Source organism: Vespula pensylvanica, chromosome 25 (assembly GCF_014466175.1).
Source record: "Vespula pensylvanica isolate Volc-1 chromosome 25, ASM1446617v1, whole genome shotgun sequence".
Taxonomy (NCBI): domain Eukaryota; kingdom Metazoa; phylum Arthropoda; class Insecta; order Hymenoptera; family Vespidae; genus Vespula; species Vespula pensylvanica.
The window spans coordinates 1,679,866-1,693,718 of record NC_057709.1 but is presented as its reverse complement, the minus strand read 5'-3'; the positions used below and the strand labels follow the sequence as shown (position 1 = coordinate 1,693,718).

The 13,853-nt window shown below is 21.8% G+C and overlaps 1 protein-coding gene across 1 annotated transcript; it reads left to right on the top strand.

Moving 5' to 3' along the window:
* The first annotated feature begins 4,983 nt into the window (after window positions 1-4,983).
* On the top strand, window positions 4,984-12,115 carry LOC122637208 (odorant receptor 13a-like). Its single transcript, XM_043829211.1, has 7 exons — window positions 4,984-4,992; window positions 5,726-6,188; window positions 7,171-7,489; window positions 8,496-8,595; window positions 10,773-10,886; window positions 11,616-11,771; window positions 12,035-12,115. Exons 1-7 carry the CDS (start codon window positions 4,984-4,986, stop codon window positions 12,083-12,085), a joined length of 1,212 nt encoding a protein of 403 aa, XP_043685146.1. The 3' UTR covers window positions 12,086-12,115.
* The last annotated feature ends 1,738 nt before the right edge of the window (window positions 12,116-13,853 follow it).

The window sequence follows — 13,853 nt, the reverse complement described above, 5'->3', positions numbered from 1 at the left end:
TTGCTTGTAAATTTCACATAAAACGTGAAATTTTATTACCGATGAAGTTACTATCAAAAATTGCGATTACCAAATTTTGCTGAAATTTTACTCTTAAAAATTTTACTTCTAGACATCTTCTCTTCCGTTATTATTTATAGACATACAATGAACTACAAACATTAATTACAGTTTATTATAGTTTACTATTCGAATGGTAAATTTATTATTGCAGTTTAAAATTGCAAATTTTCTTTACAAATTTATTAATTACATTTTCATTATTATACATATTATTAATATATAATTTATTTTTTAAAATAATAAATTACTACTAGTACATTTACACGTTTCAACATACTAATACATGAGTTATTTATTGTATTTAACAGCAAATTTTAATTACTATTGAAACGGCGCACGTAATAACAACTAAAAAAAAATTAAGATAAAAAAGAAAAGTTATACTAACTTAGGAATAAAATATAATGATAATAAACGAGAAAACGTTGTATATTGGAAATTTTCAAAATGGCGTCCATTCAATAGTAGACTATTATATTAAAAACTATTTTTAAACTGAATTATTTTTAATACGAATTGAATCGAATCAAATTTAAATAGAATAATTTAAGGAAAATTTGAAAATGTTTTTAAATGTTCGAGAATTGTTAATGAAATAAGAAATTATTTTATTTTTTATAAAATGATGTCTGATTAGTAAAACAAATTTTTTGTTTTAAAAAATTAATTGAATTGTCAAACAGATTCCATTAAAATTCCTGTTGAACGATTTTATGAAACATTTGTGAAGTTAACGATTTTATAAACATTTGTGAAACATTTTGTTTTGTTTTCAATTTCGTGCGAATTGTTTATTATGGTTTAATAGAATTATTTTTATAAAATATGAAAAAAGGTCAAATTAGATAATATAAGATAATATATTAATTTTAAATTGAAATTAAATAAGAAAAACAAATGAAATTTAAATATGGTGTAACTTATTAATATTATAAATATGATGTAACTAAATTTACTCAAGTAAAAGCTTTTTCTATTTTTTTTTCAAATTTTTTTTCTTAACTATTACAAGAAATATTTTTTTTAAAAATTGATTTAAGAAAAATCTACATACATATTTTGAAAAATTAATGAAAAAAAATTTTTTATATCCACGAATATGGATAGAAATAATGATAACTATGACAGCGAGAAAAGAACAAAGAAAATGAAAAAAAAAATAGAACATGACAATAGAAGTAGAATACGAGAATAGTAATGAAATAAAAAATATCAACAAATTAAAAAAAAGAATAACCTAGAAAAAAGAATTTACTGCGCGAACTCCGTCGGTAACTAAGTAACATTCTTTTTATTTATTATTTTCTTTTTTTTAAACAAACCTAAAGAATAAGACCAAAAAAAAAAGAAGAGAAAAAAGAAAAATACAAACAACTTATCAAAATCAATTTTCAATCATTTACTATCGAATTAATTAATTAAGAGAAAGAAAAAGCCAAAAAGAAATAGATAAAGAAAAAAAAATATCTCCTTGTCTAATTGCTCTTCTATTTAAAATGAGAATAGAAAGCAAAAAAAGAAGAAAGAGAAGAGAAAAGATCAAATTTTTATATCTTACTTTCATAACTCTGTTTATTGTTCCTTCGTAGGAGGATTGCTTGTGACTGACGATAATAATTGCATAGGTTCTCTTTCGAATAGTTATCGATCGTTATCAAGTAATCGAAGAGAAAGAGAGAGAGAGAGAGAAAGAGATAGAAAAATAGAGCTTTTCTTCGAAAGCTTATTTTCAAGTCACAACATAAATTTAACTTAAATGCGTACCATCCATTATACTTCTCTTTGTCTTTCCTTCGAATATTTTATAATTCTGTTCGCTTATGAGTTAAAAGTTTGAAGTCAATGTTTCTTTGAAAAATAATGATGATATATGTGGTGAAGAAGAAGGAAAAAGTTTTAATGGCACACCGTACGAAACTTTTCAACGATAACAACGAAGAGGACGATGACGTTTCATCACTAAAGTCAGGTATCCTGAATTTTAAACTTTTTAAACGTATAAAACTTTCTTCGCGGTATAACTTACAATTTTTCTTTCATTTCACCTTTTTTTTCTTCTTTATCTTCTTTTTTCGCGATTGCATGGAAGACCACGTTTTGAGCGAAAAGGGAAAGTTCAAAAGCGAAAAGAAAAAGTGAAGTGATCGGTTTATGGAAACTATGGTATATTGTGAATTGTGATTGTGTCGCGTAATCGTTATTGTGTTTATGTTCAAATTTGACGAAAGAGAAGGGAAAAAGAAAAGAAAGATAATTACAAGTCGATACGAAGAAAAAAGAAAATTCTAAATGGAAATAATAATATGGTATACTTATAATATAATAAATAAAAAGTAAGAGGATAATAGTGTATTTTGTCCAATGACTACTTTTGTTTGATTTAGAATGAATTAAGAAAAAAAAAAATGAGAAATAGAGAATACGAAACGAAAAGAATAATTCGCGATGAAAAAATATATAATAACAATATTTCAAATATGATATATATATGTATATATATATATATATATATATATATATATATATACACATAAGTATATAATTTATATAGTAATATAAATTGATATATATTTAATAATTATTATTGATTATATTTGATGATTAATTGATTATATTTAATATTTATATATATATATATATATATATATATATATATATATATATTATTACATTCAATATACATTGTTATTATTATTTTTTATTCTTTTTTAACATATTTAATATTCAATAATTTACCTTCTATTAATATTATCTACATATTACATATACATATTATATATATATGTGTGCGTATATGTATAAAATAAATAAAAGGGAAATATTAACAATTATATACAAATAGAATATTATATAAATATATTATACATATTACTATATATTATATATATATATATATAATATTTACTATATTTGTTTTATATGCTTATTATTACTTTATTGCATTTATATAAAGTACATTTATTTTATTTATTTATTAATTTGTTTATTATATTTATTTGTAATTATTTTTTTATTATAATCCTTTTATATTAGTTTTTATAACATTTTTTTCATATATACAAATTAATATATATATTTACTTACCTATATATTTACTTACCCTCGTACACACATTATACTCATTAAATTCACAAAAATTTATAAATTTTATATATGGAATATGTCGAAACATTTAATCTCATATATCAAAATTTCAGGATTTTAGGACTTCAGGAGCAATTTTTTTCTTCTTTTTTCCTTTCTTTTTATAATCCTGTTTGTTCTGTCATGGCGTTCAGTCTCCCTTCTACGTCAAAAATAATTCATAATTATGATTATAAACTAATAAATACGTATTTTACAGAGTATATCTTTAGCTGAATCATTTTATCCATATTAGTACGAATGGTACAACATATCACAAGAGGAGATTAAATGAATGCACATATGCATGATTCGATCAAATGCAACAAATGCAACTCACAGTCAACAAATTCTTCCCGTGTAGTCGACTACATTACAGATGTGAGTAAAAGTTAATTTTTTTTCTCGTTTTGTTTTACCTCTTTTTTTCTTGTTTTTTTTTTTGACATTTTCATATATATATATATTTTTTTTTTATTTTTTTTTTTTTCATATAATCCTCTGAATTATTATTATTATCCTTTATTCATACGTTTTCGTACGTTTTTAGGTTATGAAGATATCAATGGCGTATTTATCCATACTTCGAAAGTTTATGTAAAAAAATAACAAAAAAGTATACTAGAAAAAAAATGGAAAAGAAGTATAATAAAGAATTTTAGACGTTACATAAAAAAATAACAAAATAAAAAAATATAACATAGATACGATATCCAATCAAAAAATTAAATTAAATTAATAGACAAAGTCACGTTTCTTTATTTGAAATTTTTGATTCGAAAAGAAAAAAGACTATCATTAATGTAAACGATGTTATAAAAATTTTATCTTACCTTGTTTTCAATCTCGTAATCTTGTATACTGTGTCTCTATGCGAACGATAAAAAGCGAACTGAGTGTGGCAGCGAAAAAAAATTTAAAGGAAAAGAAAAGCAATAATAATACCCGGTGTGTATCGTCTCCATTAAAAATTAAAAAAAGAAAAGCAAAACAAAATAAAAAAAGAATAAAAAAAATAGTTCAACGCAGAAAGAAAAACGTATTTGAGATAAACGTTGAAATTTAACTTAAAAAAAAGGGAGAAATAAAAAGAAAAGGGATGAATGACATCCCTATAATTTCATTACTTTTTTCCCTTTTTTTTTTTTAATATTTCTCTTGCAATATCTCTTGTAATGCTCCTGCAATATTTCTCTTCCTATTTTGTTGTCTCGTACGAATCGAAGAGAATGAGAAGATACGGTCGATAAAGAAAATAAAAAGAAAAAGAAAGAAAAAAAAGTACAAAAGAAAATTAAATTCGCGTAGCGTGTAGTACGTAAAAGAAGAAGAAAAAAAAAAGATTAAAAAAAGTAGAAAAAAAAGGAGAATAAAAAAAGGAGAAGAAGTAGAAGAAGAAGAAGAAGAAACTGAGAATTTAATTTTTCGTTCTGTTGACTCGACAAACTTATATTATAAAAAAAATATCGTATTGTGCGAGTAGATAAGATAATTGCACGTGTATGGGGGTATACGTGGAATATAAAGAATAAAAAAAAAAGATAAAAGAAGGAACTATGGAGACAGTGGGCGGGGCGGGGCATTTAAAATGAAAATTGACTTAAAAAAAGAAAATTGACTTTCTAAACTCAATTCGTTATTTATCGAAAGGTCGAAGCCACAAATTTATGGTTCCTTTGAGATGAGTGAGTGAGAGAGAGAGAGAAAGAAAGAAAGAGAGAGAGAGAGAGAGAGAGAGAGAGAGAGAGAGAATGAAACGTCAGTTCGAACGTGGCTCTCGTTCGAAGACAATTCGTCATGAAGAAAGTAAGCTGGAATATATAATATCGGAGCTGTCGTTGTTTCGAAAATAACAAAGAAAAAAACAAATAATATATTTAAAAAATAAACAAAGAAAAAAAAAGAAAATAGGATAAATCATTAACAAGAAAGTTAACGAAAAATATTGGTGATCGTTTAATTATTTTCTCGCTCTCTCTCTCTCTCTCTCTCTCTCTCTCTCTCTCTCTCTCTCTCTCTTTCTTTATTTTTATTTATTTATTTATTTATTTATTTTATTGAAACAATAAATTCATCTTTCTTATTTTGTTTCTTTTCTTTTTGCGTAAATATTAATCAAAGTGATTTGTGAATATAATAATAATTATATTTAATAATCATTATTATATATTATATATATATTAATATTATTAATAATAATTAAATCATCATTATAATATAATAAATCATTATAATAGTAGAAGAAGAAGAATAACTAATATAAATATAATATATAATAATAATAATAATAATAATAAAAATGTAAACAATAACTTCGTAAAATTCTCTTGAGGAAAAAAATAAAATAAAATTTTAACAATATATATATATATATATATATATATATATATCAAGATATCGGTAAAAAAAACCTGTTTTTTTCTATTCTTTCTTTTTTGTTCTATTTGAAGAAATATCGAAGACTCAATAAAAAGAAGATATTCCTCTAATTCTTTTCCTTATTTTTTTTTTTTTTAATTTTATTTTTAATTTTTTGTAGATCAAACCGATCGAGATCGTGGATGTTTTTCTACTTCACGAGAGATACTTCGCGATAGGTGGTGTTTGGCCATTCAGAAAAAGTTACATTAAATTTGCAATATATATCGTTTATTGTTCAATACAAATCACATTAGCATATATCGATTTGTATAAAGTGATAGGTGACCTTCATCTTATGGTTGAGAATCTTTTGGAAACTTTAGTATCGAGTTTGTCGTTATTAATGATAATAATTATTCGTTTTCATCCAACATTGGTAAAACTGATCGTCACTATAAAGAATGAAATCGGCAATGATGGTGGATATTTCGAAAATAAAGAAGAACGTTCACTTTATTACCACTACAATCACATATCGAATACATTGTCAAAAATCGCATCGACAACTTCGTTGTTCACTATAACGGCGATGTATCTTAAACCATTGCCAAATCTTCTTCATTCGTTACTACATCCTACGGGTATATATATATATTTTTAAATTTATATATAAATAAATATATGAATATTTAATTTTCAATATTATAATTCAATAAAATGAAATATTTAAATATAAATATTTTTGTAATATACATTTTTAATAATTAATAATTAATTATTATTATTAGTATTTATTAATAAGTATTCAATTCTAAATACTTATTAATATATTCTATATATTTAATAAGTATTAATTAATAATATATTTAATTCTTTTTAATAATATTTCTGTTATATTGATATATATATATATAATTTTGTTTTTGAATCAGTATAGATATTTTTAAGAACAATAATTACATATAGTATATTTTCAAATTATAATAATAATATTAATATTCTTAAATATTTATTTTATTATTTATACATCTAAATATTATATATATTATATTAAATATATATATATATATAATTACATTATGATAGTTCATAAAAAAAAATTAAATTCAAATGATTCTTATTTAAGCTCAAGATGACCTTGAATGAAATAATCACGTTCAAATAAAAAAGAAAATTATAATATTATATATGCCGTGCTTCAAAAGCATATTATTATATTTTTGTTTCTTTCCTTTTACAAATTCGATTGAAACGTTTAGAAAAAAAAGAAACTTAAGTGTATTAAAAATTACAAAAGAGATTATTTATATTTCTTTTCTTATCTTTTCTTTAACTTTTTATCGTTCTACGTTTATCAAGGAACAAATTTCGTGATTTTCGAACAGCCATATTTTTTTTATCGTTATTGCTTTAATCTTCTTTTTTTCATCACCGTCTATTCGATAACATTTGTACCCGTATCGTATATATTCCCTACGATTAAAAGAAAAAAAGAAAAAAATAAAAAAAATGAAAAGAAAAGAAAAAAGAAAAAGAAAAAGAAATAAGACCACAAAAAACAGAATTGTTCATTTCGTATTATCAAAATTTATTATAAAATTTGTTTAATAAATTATGTTTAAGCGATCAATCTTGCTGCTGCTGCTGCAACAAAAAATACTACCAACAATATGGATATATTTCCTTTACCATTCAAAGGAGTAAAATTGTATCATATCACAAACGTTCATACGTATACACTTTTATATATATTTCAACTGCCGTATCTATATTGTGGATTTTGTCACACAATAACAACGTGCGTTATACTGACCTTAGTTCTTCACATTTGTGGTAAATTATCAATAATGAGACATCGTGTTCGTATGTTTGAAATGAAACCGATAGATCAATTGAATGACGCGATTCGCCGCCATGTTCGATCGCATATACAACTTATTTGGTGAGTAGTAAACAATTGATATAAGTTTAATTATTACTGTTTTATATATATGTGGGTGTTGGATGTGTGTGCGTATTGTTATAGGAATATTATTAATAACAATATACATACATACATATATATACATATATATATATAAAATTAATATAATTAAAATAAAAAATAAATTATATATATATATGTATGTATATATATATATGTATATATAGATACACATACACACACAAAATGTATGTTTATTTAATGAGCATCAAGTAATTGAAGTCTATTTTAATATAATTGTTATATGTGAGTATGTGTATGTATTTATATTAATATATATATTATTATTATATTAATATTATTATAAAATAAATATAACATATATATATATATTTCTGTATATGTATATATATATATGTGTATATATATATATGTATTATATTTAATATAATATGCAATTATATTATATACACTAATATATATATATATATATATATATATATAATGATATATAGAATATAGTATATTATAGTATGTTATATTTATTATAATATAGACATATACGTATATAAATTTATAATAAATTATTATATATTTTATATCCTTTTTAAATTATAAAATATTATATTTTTTTATTTATATAATACTTATATTAAAAGTCTTTCATTCAATAAGTCTTCTTTATCAAAAATTTTGTATTAAAAATTTTTCTTCTTTTATTTAAAATTTGTTCTCCGAAATCTTTCATTTAATATATTTTTCTTATTAAAATATTTTCATTAGAGAACTTTAAACAGAGATCGTTGTGGATCAAAAATATCATAAAAAGTTTGTGATCTTAAAAACATGTTTTTATTATTAAACATCTTTTATTAAAGAAAAAACTTTCGATAAATTCCACTATTATTCTTTTATAAAAAAAAGATCTTTCAAAAAAATGTTTGTCAAAGATATTTAATCAAAAATCTTTCGTTAAAAATTTTACATTGATTTTTTTTTCTAACTTTAACATTACAATTCGTAGGATGGTGCAATCTATAGAAAAAATTTTCAACATTGTAATACTTCTAGATCTCGTACAAAATAGCATAAGATTGGGTCTGTCATCCTACGTTACTCTCGTGGTACGTATACATAAAGAAGAGCAAATTAAAAGAAATAAAAATAAATAAGAAAAAATAAAATTAAAGAAAAATAAAAAATGTACAAGTTGATTATAAATCAAGAACTGTGAGAATGTCTTTAAATCTTTGTAAAAAATAAAAAAAAAAGTGTATATATCGAAAAAGTATATTAATAAATAATAGGGGAATTATATTATTATTTTATTATAGAATATTATAATAGAAAGAGAACAAAAAAAAGTGTATTAAGAATAATTATTAGTAGTTCAATAGATGTTTATCAATTAATTAGATATTTCAATCAGTTATTAATAAAAAAAGAAAATCATCGAACTTTAACAATCCAAATTGTTTTTTATAATTATATATACTTTACAAAAATAGAATTTTTTTAATAATATTTATTTTTAGAATAATTCATTTTTTTTTTTTTTTAATTTAATCATCAATGCCATATTTATCCGTACTTCGAACGTTTATATAAATAAATAAAAATTAAAAATATATATATATATTAAAAAGAAAAAAAAGAATACAATAAAGAATTGTAAATGTCACATTAAAAAAAGATAAAAAAATAAAGAAATAAAAAATAGATAGGGTATTCGATCGAAAAAATAAAATTAATTTAATAGTAAATGTTACATTTCTTTATTACGAATATTTAATCTAAACGATAGTATTATAAAAATTTCATCTCACTTTGTTTTTAATCTCGTGTACAGTATGTCCATGCAAATGATAAAAAACAAATTGAGCGTAACAATGACAAAGAATTGAAAGAACGAAAGAAGAAAAAGTAAAACAATAATAATACCTAGTGTGTATCGTCTTCGTTGTAAATTAAAAAAAAAAAAAGCAAAACAAAATAAAAAAAGAATCAACAAAAAGAGTTCGACGCGGGGAAAAAAACCGTATTTGAGATAAACGTTGAAATTTACTATAAAAAAAATGGGAGAACAAAAAAGAAAACGATCGAATCACATGAATTATTTTTTTTTGTCTTTTTCTTTTTTTATATTGCTCTTGTAAAATTTGATATTCGAGTATTGTTTTATAGGAGAATATTTAATGCAAGAGGTAAGTTTAATCAACATTTTGTTATAAACATTGATGAAGATTAAACACTCGTTTTAAACAATTAACAAAAATATAATACAATTTTGACATTAATTTAATTACAAAGAAATTAGTTATTTTATCGATAATAATTCATAATTTAATAATCTTGAATTAAATATTAATTTTTTATTTATGTGTGTGTGTGTGTGTGTGTGTATGTGTGTGAATGAAATAGAAAAGAATTTATTATTAAAAAATAATTTATACTAAAAAAATTATTATTAAAAAATTATTATTAAAATCTTTTGTAATGCTCCTGCAATATTTCTCTTCCTACTTTTTCGTCTCGCACGAATCGGAGAGAATGAAAAGAAAAGATCGATAAAAAAAAGAAAAAGGAAAGAAAAAGGGAAAAAAAAGAAAGAAAGAAAAGTGCAAAAGAAAATTAAATTCGCGTAGCGTGTTGCACGTAAAAGAAGAAGAAAAAAAAAGAAATAAAAAAAAAAGTAGAAAAAAGAAGAATAAAAGAAGAAGAAAAAGAAGAAGAAACGGAATTTAATTTCTCATTCTGTTGACTCGACAAACTTCAAATCGATTAACGCAAGTAGATAAGATAATTGCAGGTGCTATGGGGTATACGTGGAATACAAAGAATAAAAAAGAAAATAAAAAAATAAACGAAGGAGAAAGTGAACAGAGCGGACTATTTAGAATGAAAATCGACTTGAAAGAAGAAAATTGACTTTCTAAACTCAATTCGTCATTTATCGAAAGATCGTAGCCACGAATTTCTGATTTCTTTGGAATAATTAATATTTATGATGATAATTGATGATAATGAATGATTAAATATTTAAATATTATGATACATGAAATCATGAAACCTTTTTTATATGTATATAAAGAAATATATAATTACATATATATGTAAATAATTTATATAAATATATATAAAAATACATATAAAAACATATATATAAAATATATTTTATATATATCCTAACAAGTTAGATATTCAACTAGTAGTTGATTTATAATTAACTTATAAAATATATGTGTCTATGTTTATGTGTATGTATGTAAAAATAATGTAATCATAAATTAATTTTTTACAGAGCAAAGATAATAAATCTGAATTTGTTGTCATGTGCACGTTCGCGTCTTACGCAGCAGTAGTATTTTTATTGATATTCGAGTATTGTTTTATAGGAGAATATTTAATGCAAGAGGTAAGTTTAATAAACATTTTGTTATAAACAATGATAAAGATTAAACACTCATCTTTAACATCTAACAAAAATATAATATAATTTTGATATTAATTTAATTACAAAGAAATTAATACATTTATCAATAATAATTCATAATTTAATAATCTTGAATTAAATATTAATTTTTTATTTATGTATGTGTGTGTATGTGTGTACGTGTGAATGAAATAAAAAAGGATTTATTATTAAAAAATAATTTACACTAAAAAAATTATTATTAAAAAATTATTATTAAAATCGTCAATTGTTAAAATTAATCGTTTGATCGATTAATTAAAATAAATATTTTCATATTAATTATTATATTAATTACACAGTTTATTAAATTTCATAGTAACTCGGCGACTTATAATTAGATGGAAATTAAAAAAAAATTTTAACTGCATCATCTATGAAAGAGAAGCAGCAAATATTATACTTATCTCTTAAAATCTTTTATTTATAACATTTGTTTATTAAATTCAACAGTAAATGGTAATATTTCAGAACGTTGTTTAAAGTAAAACACTATCATATTAAATGAATTACATAAATTATTTTTATATATGAAATAAATAATTTAAAAGTTCATGTAAAGAATATATATATATATTATAATTATAAAATTATGAAAATAAATAATTTGTAAATAATGAATATAAATTTATTTTGTGTTTTAATTTTAATATATTTTTTGTTTTTTTACAGAGCAAGCAATTAGCCGAGACGTATTATCACTGTAATTGGGAAGAAATGCCACGAAATTGCAAAACTTCGTTGTTAATTTGCATAATTTGTTCGCAATCGTATCTCAGCTTGACCGCTGGCAAATTTTATACATTTTCATTATATGGTTTCACTGGTGTATGTTTGTTACATACGTATATATGTATATATTTTATTATAATAATATAATATATTTTTTATTTTATAATATATATATATATATATTTATAATATATATATATATATATTATTAGATAAATTCTCATATTTAATATTTATCTAATTTCTTTATATATTATATGTATATAAAATAATATAAATATATATATATATATGATAATAATTATATAAATATAATAAAAGATACATATGTATATATGTATATATTTTTTTTTATACAGATTGTAAAAACTTCGATGGCCTATTTATCAATGTTACGTACTATCGTATGACGTAAGAAAAAGAAAGATAATCTTTGGCAAAATGTAGATAAACAGAGGAAAATGCACATTAATGAATATGTATGTAAATATGTATATATAATATATATATATATATATATATATATATATATATATATTATATAATTTCACTGAATTATACGATCAAATCGTCCATTTACTTTTATTTCAGTGTAACAAAAATATATTGAAAAGGAAAAAAGGTGTCTCTAATGAAGATAAATAAATAATATTGTAATAAATAATCGTTGGAACTACACTATTGTTATTCTTTTGAAAATTTTCTTTCGATTGATTTTACCCTTGGTTGTACGTATCAATTTAAAAAAAAAGGATTAAAAAAAATAAAAAAGATATGATGTATTAAAGAAAACAATTTTTTGGATGAGTTATATTAAAGAAAAAGAAAAGAAAAAAGAGAAAACGAAAAACTGTTCAAAACAAAAATATTTATTGATTGAAAGATATTTAAAAAAAAAGAAAGAAAAAGAAAAAAGAAAATAAGGAAGGAAGTGAAAAAAAAGAATGAAATTGAGAAACCTTTTCGTTTTTTGGCCGTCTTGAACTTTTTTCATTTCGAATATTTTTGCTTGTTCAAAATTTGTTTTTTATATTTTTTTATTTATTACTATATATATATATATACAATATATCATATTTGATATATTATTAATATATACTATTATATAATATTATATAATATTATTAATATATTATATATTTTATATATATATATTAACACATATTATATTATTAATATATATTATTATATTTTATTACTATATATTTTCATTTATTTTTTTTTATTTTTTCTTTTCTTCTTTTCGATCCATTTTAAACCAAGCAACCAAGCAAAAATGATCACACAACAGGATACACCGTTGTCCTTATAGTTTTTATTTATACTAAGTATTAGTAAATATAAATAAGTAATAATAAATAATTTTTTATATACTAGTAATATATAATTACTATACATACATATATATATATATTTTATAAACATAGCGTATTATTATATTACCATTTAAAATCTTTTTTCGTTCGTTTCGAATTCGGATTACCTCCCTTTCTTTTCTTTTTCTTTTATCTTCCCTTATTTCTTTCGTTCAAGTTTAAACCAAACACAATATTACGATTAAATAACACGATTCACCATCGAACTTTATTATCTTCTAGGATTATACATACACGATACCTACCATAAACTCGACTATATCACCGTTCTTTTTTTTTTATTTTCTTTTCGCTCCTGCTCGACGTGTTCGTAGTTGCGATTACAAAAAAAAAAAATGAAAGGAAAAAGAAAAAAGAAAAAGAAAAAGAAAAAGAAAAAGAAGAAGAAGAAGTAGAAGATAGAAATAGAAAAAAAAATTCCAAGTTATACCTTCGGAGAAAGTTTTACGTTTGAAAAGTTTTAAAAATACGCTAAACCGAACTGCCTCTAGTAATGAAAACGTCCTCTTCGTCGTCATCGTCTTCGTCGTCGTTGAAAAGTTTCGTATTTACGGTGTGTCATTAAAAATTTTTCCTTCTATCTCCAAGCTGAATATATGTCATCATTTTTCAAAGAAACATATACCGACTTCGAACTTTTAATTCATGACCAAACAGAAATTTATTAAATATTCGAGAGAAACAGAGAGAAGGATAATGAACGGTACGCGTTCATGTTTGCGACTTGAAAATTAGCTTTCGAGGAAAAGCTCTCTTTATCTCTCTCTCTCTCTCTCTCTCTCTCTCTCTCTCTCTCTCTCTC

Coding starts and splice junctions, on each gene's coding strand:
- LOC122637208 (XM_043829211.1), top strand. Junction 6,189..7,170: donor TTCGTTACTACATCCTACGG/GTATATATATAT, acceptor ATTATGTTTAAG/CGATCAATCTTGCTGCTGCT. Junction 11,772..12,034: donor CATTATATGGTTTCACTGGT/GTATGTTTGTTA, acceptor TTTTTTATACAG/ATTGTAAAAACTTCGATGGC.